At 41.8% G+C, this 22,589-nt stretch overlaps 1 protein-coding gene across 2 annotated transcripts in view; it reads left to right on the forward strand.

Annotated features, from left to right (window-relative positions):
• PHACTR3 (phosphatase and actin regulator 3) overlaps positions 1–22,589 on the forward strand; it is a 110,782-nt gene that overhangs the window by 58,055 nt on the left and 30,138 nt on the right. The window contains exons 2-7 of one of the 2 annotated variants that reach the window (XM_065691690.1): positions 2,876–3,037; positions 3,937–4,014; positions 8,029–8,211; positions 12,769–12,972; positions 16,482–16,746; positions 17,705–17,952. In XM_065691690.1, coding sequence (XP_065547762.1) covers positions 2,876–3,037; positions 3,937–4,014; positions 8,029–8,211; positions 12,769–12,972; positions 16,482–16,746; positions 17,705–17,952 — 1,140 coding nt within the window. The remainder of the gene's footprint in view (positions 1–2,875; positions 3,038–3,936; positions 4,015–8,028; positions 8,212–12,768; positions 12,973–16,481; positions 16,747–17,704; positions 17,953–22,589) is intronic. The other variant, XM_065691691.1, reaches the window with a different exon arrangement.

A 22,589-nucleotide genomic window follows, 5' to 3' on the forward strand; every position in this document is an offset into this window, starting at 1 on the left:
TTGGGATTCTTATTGCCAGTGAGACCACTTCCGCGTTATTTATGACTTCAGGACATCTGTCTTACTGAGTCTCTATCTATTTTTATTTGTGTCCATCTTTCCAAATGCACACTGTAGGAACTGCGTATGGTGAGAATATACCAGGTGATAAAACCATTTGCTTAAGAACTGTCTGTACCGTATGAGAAGCATTAATAAAGTTTAAAAGACCAAGAAAATCTCCACCAGAGCATTTGTTTTAGCTACTATTCCTTCTTAGACATTCAATTTCTATCTGTATTTTACCTGTAACCAAAGTCTAAGACATAAAATCCTTACATTTCCACAACTAAGAAGGCAGAAGGGGACGGAAGAAACCCAGTTGACAGGGCTGGTAGAAACCACAGAAGCACTGATCACTACAGGGCACTCAGGGAATTCTTAGTGACTTTTCAGTATCTCCCCATTCTCTTTCTTAGGGGAATATCTGTGATAAGAAAGTGCTAGAGACACACAGGTTTGGGATTAAACGGCTTCCTGGTTCTGTCTACATCTCCTGCTATCTGGCCAAAAAGATAAAATGATCTCATGCCACCAGTGTTAAACAAAACGTGGATGATGCCTAAACCATTTTGCAGATACCTACATCCTGAATGAAATGTGGTAGGAACAGTAACTTGCCAAGGTACTGCTTTAAATCAGCTTCTTACTTAATCTTCACTTGCATGCTTGAGAAATTCCTGGAATGGTAGGAAGTGTTTGAGTAGCAGTGCAGCCTCATAGCAAGGACCGGGATGGCTCAGCTGAGACTCTCCTACTCCACTGTTGCTTCCAGGGGCAAGGGTCTGATTTACAGTCTGATCTACAGCTCTTTTGAGACAAGCTAATTTTGTGAACATTTCCACTCCCATTCAAAGGATGTCACAAGAAATGACCAAATGCTATTTTCTGAGGCTTCTATTACAGCTTTAAAGTAATCATAATGGCAAATTAATAGCAGATCTACTCTGCTATTTTCCATTCTCATTGCCATCTCTGGCAATCAAGAGTAGCTCTATTTCTTCAAAGCTTGTTTCTGCAATACTTCTCATTTCTGAATACGCAGTTAGGAAAGGAGTGTGATATCTTGACACTCCAGCTGTGGTCTGTAGGCTTCTGCCCTTCTTCTGTGCTAGGCTCACTGCTCATTTCTGCTCTCTATATTGACCTCCAAACCATAAATCATAAATATCACCTTGGGTAGACACTATTCTTTCAAAGGCAAAACTTATTTTTACATACACTTTAAATCTTTTTTAAAGTAAACCCAGGGATAAACTCTGTGGAACGAGACAAATGATGCCCTAAATTCAGTACATTGAAAGAGAAATCTACTGGGCAGGTACAGTGCAGGGAGGGAATTGGTACAGTCTTTGTTCTGATGGCTCACGTGGCCAAGTTTTTAGTTTGTCTCCACTGAATGATTCATCTCTATTATCAGCATTTTCAAAATTAAATGGAAGAGGAGGAATGTTTTCATTCCCCTGCTGTTTAATAATGTTCCAGAAATTGTTTCCTGTTTACTTGGAAATTCCCACCTCCATGCTGCAATTTAAGCATTTTCACCCTGATCACTTAAAAACAAAGCCTAGAAGATGCCATACAGTTTTTATCTTGCAATCATACAGCAATTTGTGATATATGTTGTTGTTCCAGTGAGAAATTACTCGGGAATGTACATGTACATAGCTCCACTTTGCTCATTTAAGTCATAACTGATTGTGGAAAAAAACACAAATTGCCATTGAGATTTTATTCATGTAGCACGTCTGATGCCTGATGGCAGCTTCTCTACTAACAATCAACGTGCTGCTCAAATACAAATCTCAGTAGAGACATCAATAACCCCATTTATGGAACTGTACTACTTTCATGGTACTGGCTAGCACACAACTGTGAATAGTCACTATGCATTGTTTTGTGCAAGAAAAACTTATAGTGTGTTTTCAAGACAAAATATTAAGAATGCCTAAATTGCTTTTCGAGCTGAAGCATTATCTCTGAATTCCTGTGGATTGGATGGAAAAAAAAGGGAAAGAATTTTCCCTTTAGCTTCCTCAAGGAACACATTTGCACAACAGTTCTAAGATTTTACTTACGTATCATGTATCAAACAGACTATTCTTATGTAGAAGATTTGCATGAGCTCACACCAGTCAGTGTGCTCTGTGTTAACTTACGTGAATAAAGTTCATTTAAAAGGCAGCAATATCCTGTGGCCTGAGAGCAGAACTGGAAGCTGGGAATCCAGAAGGGACCTGAGCTTTCTCACACTTGCTCTCAGCTTTGCAGAAAGGTCTAAATTTTTCCAAATGAACATTACATTTACGTGATTAAGTGGAGCCACATGGGCCTGATTTACAGATGTGCTAAATTTCTACTGCTTCTGTGAAAGCTGTTGGGAGATCTCAGCTCTCCATGTTTCAGAAAGCTGTAACACAGTTACACACAGCCCTTGGGAGGAAGAGTACCATGTATGGGCAAAAGTAGGAAAGTGATGGAGTAAAGCATAGGGTGCGCGAATTCAGCACATCCTCTTCTCTGTGGGCCTGATTAATCCCTGAGGGATGGCAGCAGTGGAGATGGTACTGAAATATTTGGCATCCAGACAGGTACTGTGCAAGGGCTGAGTCAAGAGAGCAGATGGTAGGAAGCACCGGGCTGGCACAGTGATGTTGAACACCTCTCAGCCTGGCTATTGGCTCCAGCAATGCAGAGACTTTCAGACTCTTGCATTGCTAATCTCGGTGACTAGACTGAATGCTTAGTAGCTGGTGAGCCTCCATTTGCCTCCCCTTTTGAAGTCTCTGCTGAAGTTTTTTGTCTAACAGCTGGCTTTCCTTTCTTCCCCTCTCAGATGAGATGGAGCAGTCCCCTGCAGTGCGTTCTGACTACTTGGTCTCAGGGATTCGAACTCCACCAGTGAGGAGGAACAGCAAGCTGGCAACACTGGGCAGGATCTTCAAACCATGGAAGTGGCGGAAAAAGAAAAACGAGAAGTTAAAGCAGACATCTGCAGGTAGGATGGGAACAGGAGAGTGATGCTGCACACAGCAAAGCCTAGCTTGGGTGAGATTGGTTTATATAGGGAGTGTTAATAGTGGCTTAATCTAAACCTAATTCACAGATTTCCGCATGTTACAGATTAATAATGCTTAAGGCTAGAAGGAGTCCATATAGGCTGACTTCCTCTATAATGTGATACAGTACATTTAGAAGAAAAGGTCAAAATACAAGAGTGAAGCCCAAGCCTCAATACAAGCTGCTTTTCATGGACTGTCCTTTCACTAAAATAGGCTACATTTATGGCCCTATGTATCATCACCCCTTTTATTTGAGGTAAGAAGAGTATATAGGTCACAGGAACATTATGCAAAGTGACAGGAGGGAACTACAGCATGCAAAATACCTTCCCTCAGGCAGTTGTCTCTGCAGTGAAGGAGCCCAGCCCACAGCACTGCATCTTCTCACTAGTCTCCAGGGATGTCCCAGGAGATCAGGAAGGAGACAAACTCATTGTCTTTTCCTAAGGTAGGATGTGCAATTCCCTTCACTTGCCCCAGTATCCCATGGAGTGTCAGAGTAAAGGACACTGCTTCCTGATGCAGCTCCAACGTGCCATATTAAACAGCATGAAGGCTCTAATATTCCCATTACTCTTCACTTAGTGTGATCAGACAGTGGGTTAGATCACAAAACTCAGCTCTACCTGTGTGTGATTTTACAACTGTTTTAACAAAGGAAAAGGCACAAACAGGCTGATCAGTCCATGCTCCCCAAAACAAAATCCTTGCTCTTTTTTCGAAGCACACAGTAGCTGAGACGAGAGGGAATTTTTTCCACATTGCATCTTTCTCACTCCATTATATGAGTACTCTGTTGTTAACTGGTGCTGTGTTATGCTACTACTTTGTGCAGTGCTGGAGAAGAAGATGACAGCACGACAAGGTCGGGATGAGCTCATTAAGAAAGGTCTTCTGGAGATGATGGAACAAGGTAGGTAAAACTTCTTAATCTTTTTTATTGGATTGTTTTTCAAGAAACACATATTTGCAAAAGGAAAACCTTCAATCTGAACAGAGAGGAACATTGAGTATCTGAGTTAAGCATGTCTATCTTCCAATTCCTCCCTGCTGCAATCAATCCATTTAGTTTAACTTTTGATAGTTTATTATCTTGAATGCAACTCCATCTTTGCTTGATTTATACATGTTGCAAGCTGAGCTGATATGTATTTTAAGCTAAATCCTACTGCCAGAAAGTCAGCTAAAGCTGGTATAAACTTAATGTACAGATGTATTCAGCTAACATGTACAATTCATGAATCCTAATCTCATAAAATGATACTAATCTGATGTTTTCAGCTGTCTTTCTGGCAAACCAAGCTTGTGACAAAACATATTACCATTCTGCCTGGTTTTCATTCACACGGAAGCATTTCAAAGTGTCGTTTTAAAGCTTTCCTGAGTACAAACCAGTTTGAGCAGAAGTCACTGAATGAAAGACGATAAAGTGTCAGAAACATGCACAAAGGGCTCTGGTTCCTTATACCCCACAGCCCTGACAGATGCTCAAGAGAGACAGAGATCTGGGTGACTATTCTGCAAGACCAAGCAAGCTGCCAGTGCTATGGACAACATCCCAATTGCCATTTCCATCTAAACAGAGAAATACAGCAGAAATTCCTCCACTTTGAAAATTTCATAGTGGAAAGTACTGTCATGAAGGAAGACTGGTCTTTTGAGTTTGACCAATCTGATAGCTAGAAATTATGTTCTTTGAAACTAATAATTGAGTTTCTTTGTATAAAACAAATGCCATGACTATAAATAGCCTGTGGGACAATACTCAGTGATGCTATGCTGGAGTGTAACCGAGCAACTGAAGCGTCAGAAAAAGAGCATTTGAAACACAATTTTTTTTCATTGCCATAAAGCAAATTTTACATTGGTTTATTAGAGATATTTTAATATAAGGTTTATGTTCAAGTAAAAAAAAATAATTATTAAACCATCATCTTACTCTAAAATGGAAGCTTTTAGAAAGCTCACTTTTAACTCCTGTCCATTGAACTCTTTGTGTGTCTCATATTTCCAGGTAACTGTTTGCCTTATTAGCACTTCAGCACTATTGGATAGAAAAATACACCCCATTTCTGCTAGAAGTATGCAAGTTCCCCGTATTCCATTAATCTGAAGAAAAGAACGCTAAAATAAAACTCCATAGAGCACATTAAAAGTCAATAATACTGAATCAATAAGTCTCTTGCTGCCTAAAGATCTGGGAGGAAAACAGACAGTCCTAAATTGCAAGATCATTTTAATAAAATTTAAATAGTTTAAATAAATACATATAGTCCAGTGAGGAGTGATGACAAGCTGTGCTTTTAGAAAAGGCATTTGCAAACAGACTGCTTTACCTGCCTCCAATAAAGTTGCATAGAGCTCCTGGAAACATCAAACCTTTGAGTACCACCCTGCTGCCTAGAAAGAAAAGAACGGCCAACAGCCAGCTGAAGGACACTGTAGCCACCTGCAAGTTATTTTTCTTTACAGAGTGTAGTGAATCTCCAGGGTTATTTTATTATATTATTAGTAAAAGCAGCGTATTAACTGGAATAAAAAATTGACCCACATAATTCTCAGTGATTAGTGCCCTACTTGGACTGAGTTGAAGTGACAGCAGTTTCAAGGCTAAATCCTCATTTTGCAGTAAGTTGCAACTGTCAAAGCAGCACTACTGTGCTAAAAGACTAGAGTAAAATCCTAAAATCCCTCTGTTTCACCAGGGTCTATTCCACTTCCGAGCACCTGATTCCTGCTGACTTTCACGCATAGTCCAAAAACTGTGATGCAGCTGCAGTCCAAGAAACCTCCAGAGCAGCTTTATGCATTTACAACAGCTGGGTCACACTCCAGTTCATAGCACAGGGTCTGTCAAGCAGCATTTTGAGTTGAACCGTTTGGCTCAGAGCAAACCAGAAAGCTAGTGCAGACTCTGCACCAATCTGTGAGCAGCCCAGGGTGAAACTGCAGCATCCTTGCTTTGGTGATGAGTCATCTGGACAGGTCACGTCACCGTTTCTCCTCACACAACCCCAAAGCCTGGCTGCCCAGACACACCACACGGGCACAGCTGGGAGGGACCAGCTCTGCTCACATGGGGCAAATGCCAACCTGCCCCTTGAAAACTGAACCTGAAATACAGCTTCACTCTAGGGAACCAACTTGCACTCTAAGAGGTTACAGGCTGCAGGGTTTGGCATATCATGGGATTCATTCCCAATAAAATTACAGCTCTACTTGTTCTGATTACTTTACAATACTTTGATGATGCTGCTACTTTCCTTACCAGTGGATCTACGGTCTGTGCTTTCTCCTGTCCCCAGACAACCTCTAAAATACAGTGTTGGGGCCCACTGCCAATCAAAGCAGCACACAAACTTTGATCTAAGTAGAAACTGATCGTTTCTGAGCAGCAACATCACTGCTGTAAGTCGCAGATGCTCCTCAACAGGAATTCTTGAACAAGGCTGGTTTTTGCCTGTCATTACTTCATTAGTCATTACACTTGCCATTGGCAGGGATCTGAAGGAATTTGTGTCTCAGACTGCAGATTCGCTGTAGCACTGCTGCCAGCAGCTTGCCCTTCTGAGGATGTGGGCAACTTGCAAAGTAGAGTTACCTTGAAAATATTTAGGATGCTTCCCCCAGTATTTCTCCTCATTGGGAGCACTAAACTGGTCAGACATAGCCGAGAGATAAGGGCTGCCCGTCAAATGGTGCAGGCAGCTGTTAATGCACCCATGATTATGTATAGGCTGCCTTCACAATGAGCTGAAATGTAGGCAATGAACTTTTTCCCCCTCCCCTTCCCTGTATCATAGCAACTGTGCTACTGCAAGGACTATTTTAAGAACAGTAACTTTTCACCAAACGTGATTATGAGGCAGACTGAGTGAGCTCAGCGTACAAAAATACTGCAGCCCTTCCGCAGCATCCCTGGGCCAAAACCTGATACCCTTACCCAAAAGCCCAATAAATTACCCTGAAGATTTGTCCAAATAGTATTAAAAAGGGGTAGCTATGAATGCTAGCTATTTTAAATCAATGTTTAAGAAACTTGTCATGATATCATTGCAAGAAAACATAAGCCCTGCCAGGAGCTTCCCGAAGGGAGTGTCTGGGGCTGAAAAATACAAGTGAGGAGGTCAGGAGTGGACAACAGACATGTCCATCGGCACGGAGCCTGGATACAGTGGAAAGTAATTGCTTGCTTTGGTTTGCAGCAGTGATGTAGATCTTGCAAATTCTGAGAGAGTCATGAATTAAAGGATAGTTTGTATTCTGAGGACTCTTGCCTGACTAGGAGAATACTAGAAAAGCTTCAGTCATCAAGATGCGTACAGCTGCAGGGATCACTGGCACAAAAATCTTTCAGAGTTAGCAAAGGGAGCAGTTTCTAGGTCTACACGAGAAAGGATTTGAATTTCTGATCAGCTCAGTCACACAGGACATGCTTTTCAAAACTGAGTAACTAAAACTATGTTCAAGACCTACAGCTTGATAGGGTATACTAGCAGCGTTGTCTCTGGTAAGGCTTCAGCATTACAGCTGAATGGCAGTGTGTCTTTCACAGAGCCTGACACCACTCAGACACGTCAGACCAACCTGGGAAAACACTGCACCATGAGATCTGCTTGTGCAAGTAATTCCCTTCTTCCAGAAGGAACAGTGCACAGTGGCCAGCTGCCCAGGCTACTGAATGCCCACAGAAAAAGGTGTCCTGTTGAGAAAAACTGTGTGGATATTAGCATCCAGATGGCTGGTCTCCACAAGTTTTGCCTTACAGGTGTTATTAACACTGTTAGAGATCAGGTGCTGCTCTAAGACAAATCTCAGTTGCCTGAGCACTAGCAGCTTTGAGACTCACTCTTCACAAGCAGATAACAGGGAGTTTCAGCTTTCACTGCTCATGGTTTAGTTACGATTAAATTATTTTGTGTTTTAGATACTGAAGGCAAAGCCTGCACTGGTGATGATGCCACGAGAGCAACACAGAGTGACCCTCCAGCTCCTGCATGCCAGGCACTTGCCTCTGAAGAGGAGCAGCAAGACGGTACAGCAGCAGCCATGACGACTGTGCCCTCGTTTGGTGAGGAGCTGCATTTGGATGAGCTGAAAGAAGATGCAGGTATTGGATATAAAATGTTTTCAAAATGCTATAAAATACTTAAAAAATATCTCTGCTAAGTTGCTTTATGAGGAGCCAAATACGTTAGCGCATTGAAGGCTCAGAGCACCTGGTTCAGCTCAGCCCATACAAGGTTATCAATCAGTACTTAAAACTAGTGATTTGAGACTGGTACCAAACTGAGGGACCACACAAAGCTTGGCATAATGGGATTAGTTTGATTATGAGACAATCCAGTCTTGGCGTGGTGCCCCTTTGGTATTAGCAGTGACTGCTGAGAAGATGAAACAAGCTTCTCAAAAATATTGCTTAAACTTTAGTGCCAATCCTGAAATGATTTGTCCTGGCTTATGAGAACAATGTCAATACACAGCTCACACTGTCCGTACCATCACCCTGTCTACAATATGCTGCAAATAACAGTGAAGCTCAATACCAGGAGCACAAGTAAGCTAACCAAAGCTCCTTTCATGCAACTGTGCTCCAGCAGAACTCATCCATGCCAGCAGTTCCTTAGGACCAGAACAGCCAGGTGCCATCCAGCAGCTGAAGGGTTTCTATTCGCTTCCTGACAATCAAGCAATGCAAAGCTGCAGAGGTAACATTTGGTCCTAGTTTGTGAGGAGTGCCATGTCATGATTATAGATCTCCCTGCCCTCTGGTCAATCTTTACACCAACTCCATCTGCCCTGGTTGCCTTTTCTTCTTCAACCCGCCCCCCATGCCCTGATTTCTTTGTGATCCCCTTGTTTTCATCAAGCCCACCCCTACCCACTGTGGTTTGCTGAGCAATGCTGCCTGCTTACACCCTCAGTCAGCTTCAGCTGCTCAGAAGGGAAACCATTTTTTGAAGCATTTTCCATTTCTTTGCATTATCCTTTCCCACTTCCTTTTCCTTCTGCCCCTTCCATCCCCATGGCTCATGCAATTTTGTTCCTTTTTGGTTTCATATAATACTGCTCTTCTGGTCCATTTGTAGCTCCACTCCACTCTGAATAGCTTTGACAACAGAAACTTTTCTGTCTCCCCAAAAGTACCTCTCCTCATGCTTGCCCATCACAAGGATTATTCTTTTTTTTTTTTTTTTTGTAAGCTTAACACCACCATTCGGTCACCGATCAACTTCTTAATTTCAACTACACGTGTTATTTCATCATGAAATATCCTGAAGCACAGTACATGGGCTTCTAAAGATTTATCCTATTTTTTGCCTCTTAAAATAGAGACAAAAAATAGGTAATTGGACATAGACAGCCTCTCTTAATACATGTCCGCAATGCTGTTTTATTTCTCTTTAAACTCTATGGCTTTGTTTGGTTTTGCATCACCCTAAAAATTGAGGCAAAACCCGTTCAGAGTCTATTGTTAAGCTTATTATAACGTTGAGCCTTTCACAACATTTGTCCTTGGGCTCAATCCAGGCCCAGTGCAGGAGGTGTCTTTTCACAAATTCATATGAATATTTGACCAGCTAGAAACAAAATGAATTTATTTGCTGCATACCCAATATGTCATACTTCATCCTGAAGATGTGGGATGAAGGTCAGGGAGGGGAAGAGGAGGAAAAACAAGGAAATACTTGTAGACTTCATGTTTGGTTAATACACAGAAAAAGAACAGCCTAGGCAGAAAGAGGGCAGTTTTTCCCACCTAATTTAGCCAAAGGGCTTGGGAGCAGTCCCAAGGGGAGGGTTTCTACCTAGCAGTGAGATGGCATTTTGACAAGTGCACTCCATGAATAATTAGCAACTCCAGCAAGGAGTCTATGCCGAGCACTTGGAATATTTTCAGCAGGATAATATTCTTTCTGCAGTATGAAATCTATTAATAGGTTTGTGTACTCAAGACTTAGGTCTGCCTCCAGACCGAGCCAAACGTGTTTTTGTTAGCAGAAACAACCACAGAAAAAAACAGAAGGAAAGCATTATTTGCGGGGAATGTAAAGTGGATATTCCTTGGACAAGAGTGCACAACTCCAGTTTGGTTTTATGATACACTCTCAGAACAGGACTGAGTTCAGAATCAAAAAGATCTATTTGACTGAGGCGGAGTGTGCTTTGGATCCACCTTCTCTATAGGAAAGGTCCCAATACGACGCTCCTCCACATCCATGCTGAACAGCACTTCATGTCACTGATTTCAGCAAAGTTACTGCCAGAAGAAAGTATTGCTCCACTCAGGGGAATGCACTCAAATCTGACTAATTTTCCTATCAAGCTACTAATGTCTACTGAAGCTCTTGATCTTTCTGTAATGTAACCTATTAGTGACTTTATTTTTCTCTTCCTCTATTCCACATCTTGTCTTCTATGCAATAGGCACAAAATACAAAGTGTTGTCAGCCTGGAACAAAGCATTTTGCTAGAAGTATATTTAAAAGAAAATTACTTCTTCCTATAATTCAGGCATATACCATTTATGTCAGCTTTCCTGTCAAGACAAATTTCATAAGAATTCCTGGTAATGATTCATATTTATTCTACTTTCATGTCTTTTTTGAATGATAAATACTCATTCATCCTCTTCTAGGCACACTCATTAATCTGTTTGTCAACAAATTAAAAGCTATTATCTTGCAGTGCTATTGTTTCCAACTGCCTAAGTGCTCTGGTGCCTCCCCATGCACTCTGAACATGATGATGCTGAATGTTCATTAATAGAGAGAGTTTATATTCCAAACAAGACGTAAAACTGAGCCAAGAAAAACTTTGTGACATGGCAGTTGTGGGTGCTCACTGCCGTGAATTTTTAGGAGATGCCCTAAAACGGATTGGAGGAAAGGCGCTTGGTCTGGATAATCCAGAATGCTAGGACTGGCATTTGCCATTTATTCAGCCCAAGCAGTATGGACCACTGTCATGCTCTGCACTGATGAGACCCTACCTAGAGTGCTGTGTCCAGCCCTAGAGTCCTCAGCACAGGAAAGTTGTAGAGCTGTTGGATTGCTTCCAGAGGAGCCACAAAAGTGCTGCATGGACTGGAGCACCTCTGCTGTGGAGACAGGCTGAGAGAGCTGGGCTTGTTCAGCCTGGAAAAGAGAAGGCTCCAGGGAGACCTTTAGAGTACTTAAAGGAGCTTATAAGAAAGATGGAGGTGAACTTTTTAGCATGGCCTGTTGTGACAGGACAAGGGTTAATGGTTTCAAACTAAAAGAGGGGAGATTTAGACTGGGCATAAGGTAGAAATTTTTTACAATGAAGGTGAAACACTGGCACAGGTTGCCCGGAGAGGTGGCAGATGTCTCATCCCTGGCAACATTCAAGGTCAGGCTGGACAGGGCTTTGAGCAACCTGGTCTAGTTGGAGATGTCCCTCCTCATTGCAGAGGGGGTTGACTAAATGACTTTTAAAGATTCCTTCCAAACCAATGTATTCTATGATTCTGCGCTGAGGAGAGTCTTAAACACTGATCTCCCCATTTGGATAGGTGCTTCACCTGCTAGGGTAGGAAAAATAACCCTCATGGCTATTACTGAGCCTGTTGTCACTGGAAATGCATTTTGCGGAAAGCCTGGCCATGGCTGGGGTCCTGGATCAGGGTCAGCATCCAGAATCTCTGTGGGTATGACAAGGCAGAGATCAGCATGTGTAACAGGGTGGGAAAGTTAAATAGTGAGGAACTGTGTGAGTTTAAGCACTGCCAGAGTCAGATGATATTTGAGCAGAATTTGAGGATGCTAATCCTGAACTTCATCACTGAAATCCTACCTGTGTCCTGCTTCAGTTTCATGCCTTTCTGGGCCTACTCCCATGTGCCCTCATCACAGCCAGGTCAATTTGATGAACTGCTCAGTGACTCAGCCTGCACTAACTTTGAGAGCTAAGTGCTTTTACCATCTTTTAGGATGAGCTACTGCTTCACTATCTCTTTGGTGATTGAAGTTTTTCTTAAGTACTTCACTAATTCTCTGTTCCTCACTAGCTGCTGAGATCCAACGGCAAATCTTTTTCATGGCTTTTCTTGATTATCAGCTTTAACCTCAGGAAAGATTCAACTGTTCTGGAGTCAGATACAGTAAGAGGAGACTTAGGATGCAAGCTGAAGTCATGTATGAAATAAGACAAAAATTAAACTGTGAAAATAAATGTGTGCTATAAACAATTGGAAAGTCAGCTTTCGTGTAGCATTCCCAGTTTGATACTCTTTGCCCTATGAATGTGTTTTCAGAGCATAGAAGAGTATTCATTCAGTAACTGTGCCACTGCAGCTGCATGCTGTAAGAAAATTCATTGCAGTTCTCAAAACTTGCTTTGCCTTGCTGTCTTCATTATTAACAAAGAAAAATAACGACAGGGAAAAAGGCTTTAGGGAAGTAAGGGAAGCTCAGCAGTTTTCTTAGTAACATCAAAACTAACATTTCTTCAATATCCTCATCCATTTTAATCTTCACCTGCCTTGGCCGGTTGGCTATTTCACACAATAATAGTTTTCACTATGGAAGAGAAGTGTTTCTATCTGTGTGCCATGTGTTCTGTTTTTCTGACTGTTTCTGGCATTGGCCCCCAGCCTATCATTATTAACTTCATGTTCCATTAATTTTACTCATCTTCCTACTAGCCAAGAAACCTTCAGCACCCACAGAAGAATTAGAAGATGCCAGCCTGCCAGCATCTGAAGACAGTCCACAAGCCTTACTTGTATCTGAATCCACAGATTCCCCCCAGAAACAGATGGAAAGAAACCCAGCACAGCTTCCCAGCCCTCCGCTGCTCCCAGCGCCACTGCCGAAGGCAATCTCCAAAATCACAAAAAGCGGAACAGGTCAGTCATTACTCGTCAATAAAGACTTTCCCATCCCTTCTGTGTTGTTCACCTACACAGCACAGTGTATCATTTTTTTCTCACATCCTTTTTTAAGCTTATTGCCACAAGCTGCTGTGAATCAGGCTACTTCTATCAAGTGAACAGAACACTAATGATTTCCATGAACTGAGCAGTCCAGTTGCACGATAATAATGCACTGGTCTTTGTACTTCACATATTCATCTGAATATCTTAGGGGATTCTTTGTTGTGAGTGTATTGCACTAAACACACGTAAAACAAACCAAGTCAACTGCAAACATATGCTAAATCAGATACTCATATTGATATGCCATAAAACACAAGGAAGATTTAAATGTTTTCATTACCTAGACTCCCGCTGGATAACAGTACAACAGCCAAAATCAAGTTCAAGTCAACAGGTTCTGTAGAGGTTTCTGTCTGAAGGGTTTGCTCTCTAGGGTAGGTCTAACCTTCAGCTATGAAATCTGGTCTAGTTACACAGAACACACCTAAGTGATACACCTGGGTCCCGCAAAGCAGTCCTCCATGCCAGACTTCATGGAATGCTTCAAGAGTGATTCCTCTGGGCCTGATTTTCTAATGCATTGCCAATGTTGCTACATTTTCCAACATTCTGGCACTGCAGAAAGGGTGTTAAAATGAGTATGATTTTAGGGCCCCTACATATGGCAAAAGCAGTTAAAAGGGCCTTATTGTAATTATAATCAAGTCCTTACATCAAAATGTCAGACCTCTTGGATATTTAGACTTTAAAATGACAGCTATTATCTCAACCCTGTTTTGCATCCACAGTCATGTACTGGCACAATAAATTGGGTTTTTCAAACAATACAAATACAATACAAACAAGCAATAGTAGGGTTTTCAAAGTCACCAGGAAATAAAATACCAGAAGGTCATTGTGATCTGACCCCTAGGGTTCATAGAAAATATCATGGATTAGGTCTTCTTTGAGGAAAATTACAAGTATTTGTTTCCTCATGGAAAATATCCATATTTTCTCCATGCTTAAAAGCTGTAAGACCTTGAGTGGGAGCTCGATTCAAAACGGTATCAGAATGCTCCTTGGGAGCTGCTGTTCAGATCGTTTCAACATTCTGTGCTATGGGGCAGGCCCTAGCCTGCCCCTTCCACCTTGCAACGTGAACAGGCTGAGGTTGAAAAGCTCTTTTATGTTTAGTTTTTTGCCCCCTTAACAATATTAGAGATGCTGTTAGAGTAAGAAATAAGCCAAGCACCAATTAATCAGAGAGGGGGAAGAGGGCAAGGTGCCAAGACATCACTTTGCAAGATTATTCACTGAGCAGCTGTCATCAGGACAAATAAGGTGTGATCTAAGGAAATTCTCAATACTGGCTCAAGATGCAATGAGGCCTTTGACCTGTTCCAGGAATAAGCCAGTATAAAGATAAAATAAAGTCTCCTCCCATCCTGTGTCAGGGTTGAGCTGAACCCAGGTTTCTTGCTCTGAGAAAACATGGCCACTGTGCAGCAGCATAAACTGACTTATGGTGTTTAGTTGGGTTTTTTTTTTTTGTTTTGGGTTTTATTTTCATCCCCTCAGGCCATGATTCAATGGGCAATGATTGACCATAAATGTCCTCTGCATCTCCACAGTAGCATATAATCAAAATCCCCTTGAGTGCTGAAACCCATATTTGCTCAGCAGAGGTTGGCAGTCTCCTGGCTACAGCAGCCATCCTGGTCAGCACAGAAGAAACTCTGGGGTGGGAAGGTGCTCATTGCCAACACTACATGTTGGGCACCAAGACTCTTGAAGAAATGCCCTTGTGCTTTCAGACACTTCAGGTTTTAAACAGGGTGACTTTTGGATTAGCTTGTCCAGTGCCTCCTGGATACACAGAGAGATGAATGAAGCTCTGGCCATTGATTTGGATTCGGGTTGGAGGGAGGGAAATGTGCAAAAATGCCTTTTGAAAATAAGTAAAAAAAAAAAAAAGTTAGACCTTGCTTAGCATAAGGAGAAGATTTTATTGTGGATACAACTCTCCTCATTGAAGGATGCTCACTTCCTCACCCCACAGATGTGAAATACAGACCAGGCTTAGTGTTGTCATTCTCAAATGTTTGATTTTGGCTATGGCTACAGGAGCTCTTCTTCCTACTTGTGCTTTTGCTGTTGTCCTCAGTAATTCTGCCACCCAGCCTCCATGGCCTGCTCTGTTTGCAGCACTGCCCTCATGGAGCTGGACCAGATTTCTAGCAGTGAACTTAGGAAAAGACATGTAGTTAGGAACCATTATGCAGGATGCTGGGTCTGGGAGGAAATATTTAGTAACTGAAGCTAATACTCAAACCTACGTTTGTATATCAGTTTTCTAGTAATTTTTCCTGCTAATAGGAACCAAGACACTTTACACAGGTATTTCAGGATAGTCCTGGCCTGAGCAGAAGTTTTTCTCTGCTATGAACTGAAGGATCTATCTCAAAAGTAAGTGAAAAAAGTAAAGATTAGCTGTGAAATCAAGTTTGCACAACAGCTGTTCAAGCCGTGTCAGTTTAAATTCCTGTTTTAAACACCAGGTGGCAACAAGAGAAAAGTAATACTCTTGTATGAAGCACCCGCGCTGCCTTTTTACACCCAGACTGAGCTACTGGTGTAAACAACGCTGTGTGCCAAAGGCTTTGGCTGGAGATGTAGGGGAAAGGGGAAGAGAACTGCACAACAGGAAAACTAATCAGCATCTTTTTCAGGCCAGATGTTCACTTATCTTAAGAGCGTGAAAATACCCAATTTACAACCAGGGAAATGTCAACTGTGTTTTGGACTCAGGTGCTAGAGAAAGGCATATATCAAAGTCTAAGTTCCAATAAAATGCTCAGGTTGCATAAAAAATATCTGAGTATGGGGGTAAAAAAATTAGATTGCCCCACTTTTCCTTTTTCATCTTAGTGCTCAATACCATATCTTTCCTTCAGATTTCATTTGCCAAGTTTTGTTATGCAAACATTATCCTCATATGATAATGCTTTTGGCATTTCCTCAGCTGGCATGTGAAAGCCAGCGGTCCAAGATGTGCAGCAGTCAGAGAAGCAGATAATAGACACTGGTACATTTTGTCCTGACTGAGAACCACAGTGCATAAATTTTAATACAGTCTTGCCAGAGTCCAGCAGTGAAAGTGCTAGACTGGGAACCTACTGCAGCACAAGCCATTGGTGACTAGGAGGAACAGTGCAGGCACTCAAAAATTCAGTGGTGGGCTGGGGAAAGGGAGAATCTGATAAAGTGGGAAGGACAGGAAATGGGGGAGACACCTGTTTTGCTAGATGAAAGATCTGGATCTGTGTTGTATGAGCCTTTTGAATTGGGAGAGTTACTTAGCTTAACCAGTTACCTCCTAGCTGGAACAAACACGACCATTTCATCTGTTCAACACAACAAATTAATTTAAGTGCAAACTATGTGTGCCAAAAAATAACAAGCATTGCACAGCCTCTTACCCTCTTGTGTTTTGACAGCAGGAAGTGAAATAGATGACCCTGCCATGAAATCTCCTCCTTCTACCATCCTGAAGAATTATGTCATTGTTGGTTCCTCCCAAATCTCAGGACAAGCTGCCCTCTTCCACCCCTCTGGCCAGAAAAGTTCAGATCCCCATGTCAGAGGACAGGTAACAACACCAACTGGTTCCCCTCACCTGGCTGCCGTCCACCTGCCTTTACCTCCCAGCAGAGTCATTGAAGAACTCCACAGGGCTCTGGCCACCAAACACCGGCAGGACAGGTACCTACAGCCTCTTGGCTATAGGGGTGCATGAGAAGAGCCATTCCACTAAATCATTTTTCTTGGTAAATGTTCCTACCCTATTATTAGCATTTTATTTACTCCTACAGCTTGAGTTTGCCTTCCTCTTGATGTCACTACTTTGAACATCCACCCCTGATCCAAGTGCTTAACTTGGTAGTTACGTCCAAAACATGTTCTTCCTTTATAAGAAGGTTACTGTGACATGGAAGTAGGTTTTCAAACAGCTAGAATAATTTGATAATCCTTGACCTATTGCAAAAGAAAATCTCCCCACAAGATAGCAAATTAGAGTAGGTAACACACATCCTGCTCTAAATATGAGCATTTTGCATGTGGCAAATGCTACTATTTCAGTATATGTCTCTTGGCTTATATATGAGCACATACGGTATCCATTTTTAATACAAATGCTTGTGTGGGAGTACGTTGAGCCCTTTGTCTGGTTTCCTTAGAAGCCCTCCTGTATATTAGAGGAGAACAGAGATAACCTTTTCCATTCCAGCTTTGGAGTTATGTTGGTAATATTTCTTAATTCCATAACACCTATGTCCATGGGGAACAGATTCATACAATATTATGTCCAGGCCCCATTAAACCTTTGTCATGATCTTAACAGACCAGTAATATTTCATGCCATGCATGTTTTACATTAGAAAGATGTGCTGTGTGGCTTTTTAAAATCAGTACAGTATAGCATGTGGCTATATATCAAAGAAATTAACTAGCACCTTTCCGTACCTTATTTTTATGATAGAGACAGGAAACTAGATCTGCAGGAGCCATTCTCAACAGAGTTTTGAGAATGCCATCCATGTTGTCCCATGTTGAATTCTCTGCCCTGGCCTTTTAACTTACAAGACATTCTGCTCATTCTCATGTAATGATAAATTCCTACCATGGCAATAAAAATGGGTTGTGCACCTTCCACCCACAGCTTCCATGGAAGAGAAAGCAAAGGCTCTCCAAAAAAAAGAGTGGATGTCCGTCCATCCAGAACATCTAGCATTGAGCGCAACAAAGAAAAGGAGAACTCCCTGAGTTACAGCAGTGATTCAGAAAATAAGCGGAACTCAGTGAAAGAGTCGGATGAGAACAAAGAAAACATGATCGTGAACTCAGAGCTCAAGGAAGACTCTGTTTTTTATCAGGATGAGGAAGTTTTGAATGACTCCATTATTTCTGGTAAGGAAAGTCACTTCTTATATTAGATTATAATTAATAGTCATATTAGACTATTTCAGCCTAACAGAATATTCTAAACAAGGCAGCATGCCACAGAAAATACTGAGCAGTGTAAATTCCTCTATTGTCACATCACCTTTGTCAAGGAATCCTGCTGAAAAGCTGAAGTTAAATGTGAATCATGGTGATTGTGATCATGTTTGTCTCAGTATGTACTGCACACTAAGCTGACATTTAGAGTCACGTCAACATATCAGTATGCTCCACCCCTTCAGTTACGTCCCTTTCTACTACTATATATGAATGGCAGCACTTGCAGACTCATCTCACCATCAGTAGGCAAAGCTTTCTGTACAGCTGGTGCCAATGCTGTGGATGGTTTAGAAACATCCCATTTTACAACTATTATTCCACTGCAGTGATGGTACAGCAAAAAAGAAGACACAGTGAATGTAGAAGGGACAAACATCCAGAGAAAAGATCTTAAAGGAGAAAGTTATTCCCTATTTGGTCCTTTTATCCTTTCTTGAGACATATGTGGAATGTACTATATAATCCTGAGCACTTATTTAAGTGGGCTTTAGTAAAATAATCAGCTCTCCTCAGTAATTTTTTTTAGTGCAATGATTATGTACGTATTAGTATTTACCTGCAGATGTACACTGGGGCAAAGAGAGCAAACAAAAGTGGTTTATCATTTCATAAAGAGGACACATATTAACGCAATGCCTTTTTCCATGCAAAACACTTTCCAGCTTCAGCAAAACTAAGTTTTAGGAAGAATTTTCTTTCATTTCTTTGCCTGTTGCTATGCAGGCTTTTTCCTTGTCATTTGTCTCACTTTTTGCCATTCAAGTCTTTCAACACCTAAACTTCAGCCTCTGTGTGAAGATGACTGTTCCATACACCCCCTTAACTTACCCAAGTCATTACAAGGCTTGAGCTTTATCAGTAAGATCGTTTACTTTACATGGCTGAAGATCATTGTGGACTGTCTTGTTCTTGCAGGTTATAAATGTGCATTTACAGAACACCTAATTCTCTGTACAAGCCTGGTGCTTGCTCTACCGGTGTTTAAGTTCAGGCACATTGTAGGCACATGACAAAACCGCAGGCCACACAAAGTTTCACTATTTGATGTCTGTGGATGGGTACCGGGCAAGCTGGGCAACGCAGCTGCTTGAGCCATGGAAGTCCCCCAACAGCTCTGGGGGTGTGGTCACTGCCCATTTACTCACAAGCTTGGACATAAGCAAGATATTTCCCATCTTGACACTGGGTGGCACTGCTTGCGCCAGCATTCGTTCAAAGGTACCCGTTTACATTTCAGAGAGGAATGAGAGCTAGTGACAAGTGAAAGGGGTAGCACCAGAATAATTCCCTGAAAAGATCCACATTCTTTCTAGGTCAAAAAAATCTGGGCTGGCTTGCAAGTCAGGAGGTGAAACTACCCATTAATCCAAAGTTGCTTTACAAATAGTGTCCTGCGTTAGTATGTCATCAACTTTGCCATTGCCACTGCGATGCAGAACAGTGCAACAGCCCTGTGGTTATAGGGAGATTGGTACAGCTAACTCTGGAAGAAGTGAGGAATTGTACCTTGGCTTTCCACTAGCACCTTCCTCAATAAATCATTCTCTGAAACCTCTAAAAACACCAGCCAAGACAGTAGTCTTGTGCACAAGCTTAAAAAAATAACATAACTAGCATGTAGCCCACAACTGATAACTACTTGCAAGCAAGGTTTTCCCATCAGCATGCTGTATTAGGTTTTGCCTGTTGCTTGGTAGAAAGAACAGTAAACGTACAGGAAATTCAATGTCATAACTCAACTGAATTAAACCAGGAACTTTAGACAGGAACCTGCAAACCAAGCATGAAAAAGGTGTGAATTTTCATAACATTTATTGGTGACCAGGCTGAGCTGCCATAAACCATGAAACGAGCCACAGGCAAGATCCTGCTGAGATAGTTTGGTCATGGGGCAGACCAGCACTAAATGTGCCTTTCTGACTAGGAAAAACAACTCTTAGGAAAAGAACAGTTAAACAAGGGTATTTGCAAGTTCACTTTCTACTGAGATTGTTATCAGGAAGGAATTTACCTCTGAGTGCTGAAAATGGGCTGGGGAAAATTAGTTTGTGGCTTTTTTCCCCTCTTTATTCTCTGGTTTTGGTTTATTTACTAGTTTATTAATTCTGAAACCTCAGATTTGGGTTTCTGCAGCAGGTGGAATAACAGAAGTGGCCATCATTGGGCTCATCAAGATGAAACCAGATGAATTACACAGTGGTTCCCAGCATGTCTTCCTGATGGGGGAGAACATCATCCCCTACTTTCGCTTTGTGGGGCATTTTTCAGCAATTAACCCAATTGCTCAGGCCTGGGGAATGGCTCCTTAGACTTGTAGATCAGTTTAATCCAGATCTCTTGCATTTTTATTTGGTGAAATACCCTAAAGATTAATCAGTGCCCGGTGCATATGGACCATGGGAGTGGTTATAGCATAAGCCTTTTAGAAATCCAGACATCTGGATGAAGTGAGCTCAGCTTATCCCGAGTCAGTTATATGCTCTCCACTCCTCTAATACCGCAGCAGGATTTGGGTTAAAGTTGAGATGTTTTCAGATATGATTTGTGTTTTTAATTTCACAAAGTAGTAGACTCTTTCTAAATGCAGCAGAGCAGCCTGGGAGCAGTCAAGACTCTGAAGAGCAGCTTTATTTTGCTTTGTCTCAAGCAAAGTCTTTCATTGTTCCCTCTCACTTTGAAACAGAAGCCTCTAGGGCATACACTGAGCTAGCTTTAGCCAGTGCCTCCACATCAGCTTCAAAACCTGACTTAAAAAAAGGCCCAGTCTTTTAACTGCAGAACATTGGGTTCAGCTGGCCTTCATCTCATAGATGAGGGACAGTAGAAAATGAGCTCTGACCTCATGTGAGCAAATAATCACTGGGATTCTCCCACTATTCAAAGATCAGGTATAATATGGTATGGCAAGAATCAGGTATAATCAGGTATGGTATGGCAAGAAATTTTATAGCAGCCTGAAGGGAATAGGGATAGTCCTGCATGCTCATACCTTCACTGTCATCAGTGGATGGGAGAATAACTGTTTAAGGTGCATCTCCAAACAAAAAGTGTTTACTACACATGTAGAGCTCCCTTATTCTTTCTAAGCAGGTCTGGACACATACATATGCATGTGCACATCTACTGCTTTCAGTGCAGCCAAGATGCACTGAACTGTCTGCAAATGCACTATGCAGACGGCCAGCACATGGGTGGTAAGACTATCATGCTCTGGAGCCACTGGGCTTAATGTACATGTGCAGCCTTCTCTGCAGCAATCTCCTGACATGGCCAAATTCCTCTTACCAACCCATTAAAATTTCCAGGTGAAAATGAGAACATGTTCAGAGATACCTGGGAGTTTGCCAGCCCCAGGTGTTTCAGATCGTTTCCAGAAGGTTGGTTTCTGAGCTGTATGGATCTAGCAATGCAAGCACCCACTCTGCACCCACTTCCAGTGTGGTGGAGGCTTGAAAAACCTTGACAGAATCCCAAGTCTGTGGCTTCATGAGCCAAATGTTTCTGATGGAGTCATATATTCAGTTAGCAGAAGGCTGTGTGCGGCATCAGCCAAATCATTTAACTTCTTTACCCATCTGTTAAATGTATACCTACTACTACACAGAGGGCTGCGTGGTTTAATTTAATTAATGTTTGCAACAGACTTTGAAAGCATTAGAGGAAGGTGATAAATGAGGGTGCAGCTTTATACTTTAAGTGGGGTTTTGAGCTGAGATTGGTTTCTAAAAAGTTTAATTTTAAACCACTGCAACTGCTAACAGACTTGCTCCTGCTCACACAAGGACACTGTAACTACTTTCTTCCCCAGTCCTCCCAAGATACATGCATAGGTATGGTGTAGACTCTTTCCCCCTGCATAAAGAAATTTGAGATCAACAGTGATGATAATAATAAAAACAATTGCAGCAATAGTAATAGTAATAATGTAGGTGTACAGATCCCTAGCAAATACAACTACAATATTTGGGAATGAGAATCTATTTAGGATTTAGAATCTTGCCAACCTCCAGAGCATTCTTCAAAAATAGACTTTAATCCTATCTCAAATGCCAAACAAAAATACCAATTAAATATAATTTTCTTTAAAAATTACATGACCTTTTCTAGAAAAGGTGAAGCATTAAATTAAAACCCTTTAAAGTAAAAAAGAACCAAAACAAAATAACCTCTTATTACACACTGCCCTCACAAGACGAAGCAAATACAAAGGCTTAACTGTAGATCCTGTGTACCCTGACAATACCCTAAACCCCATCTGCCTGATGCTGCTCTGCAAAGATGATTTTCAGACTCCACTGAAGCCCTGGACTGGACAGCAGAAAAGCCAGCACAGCACGGGAGGTGTGCAGGGACCTTGTGGAAATTTACTTGCTTATAACCTCCCTGTGACACGATTGCTGGAAGACTGCAGGCCTACCAGTATGACTCAGCAGCTCACTGGTTTTAGTATCACTTCCCTTTTCTTCCCCTCCCCACTCCATCACAAGCAAACTTGATGTTTATCAATACGACATCGCCTCAGACTTTCAGTATGCATTTGAAAA

Source organism: Lathamus discolor, chromosome 11 (genome assembly GCF_037157495.1).
Source record: "Lathamus discolor isolate bLatDis1 chromosome 11, bLatDis1.hap1, whole genome shotgun sequence".
In the NCBI taxonomy this organism is placed as follows: Eukaryota; Metazoa; Chordata; class Aves; order Psittaciformes; family Psittacidae; genus Lathamus; species Lathamus discolor.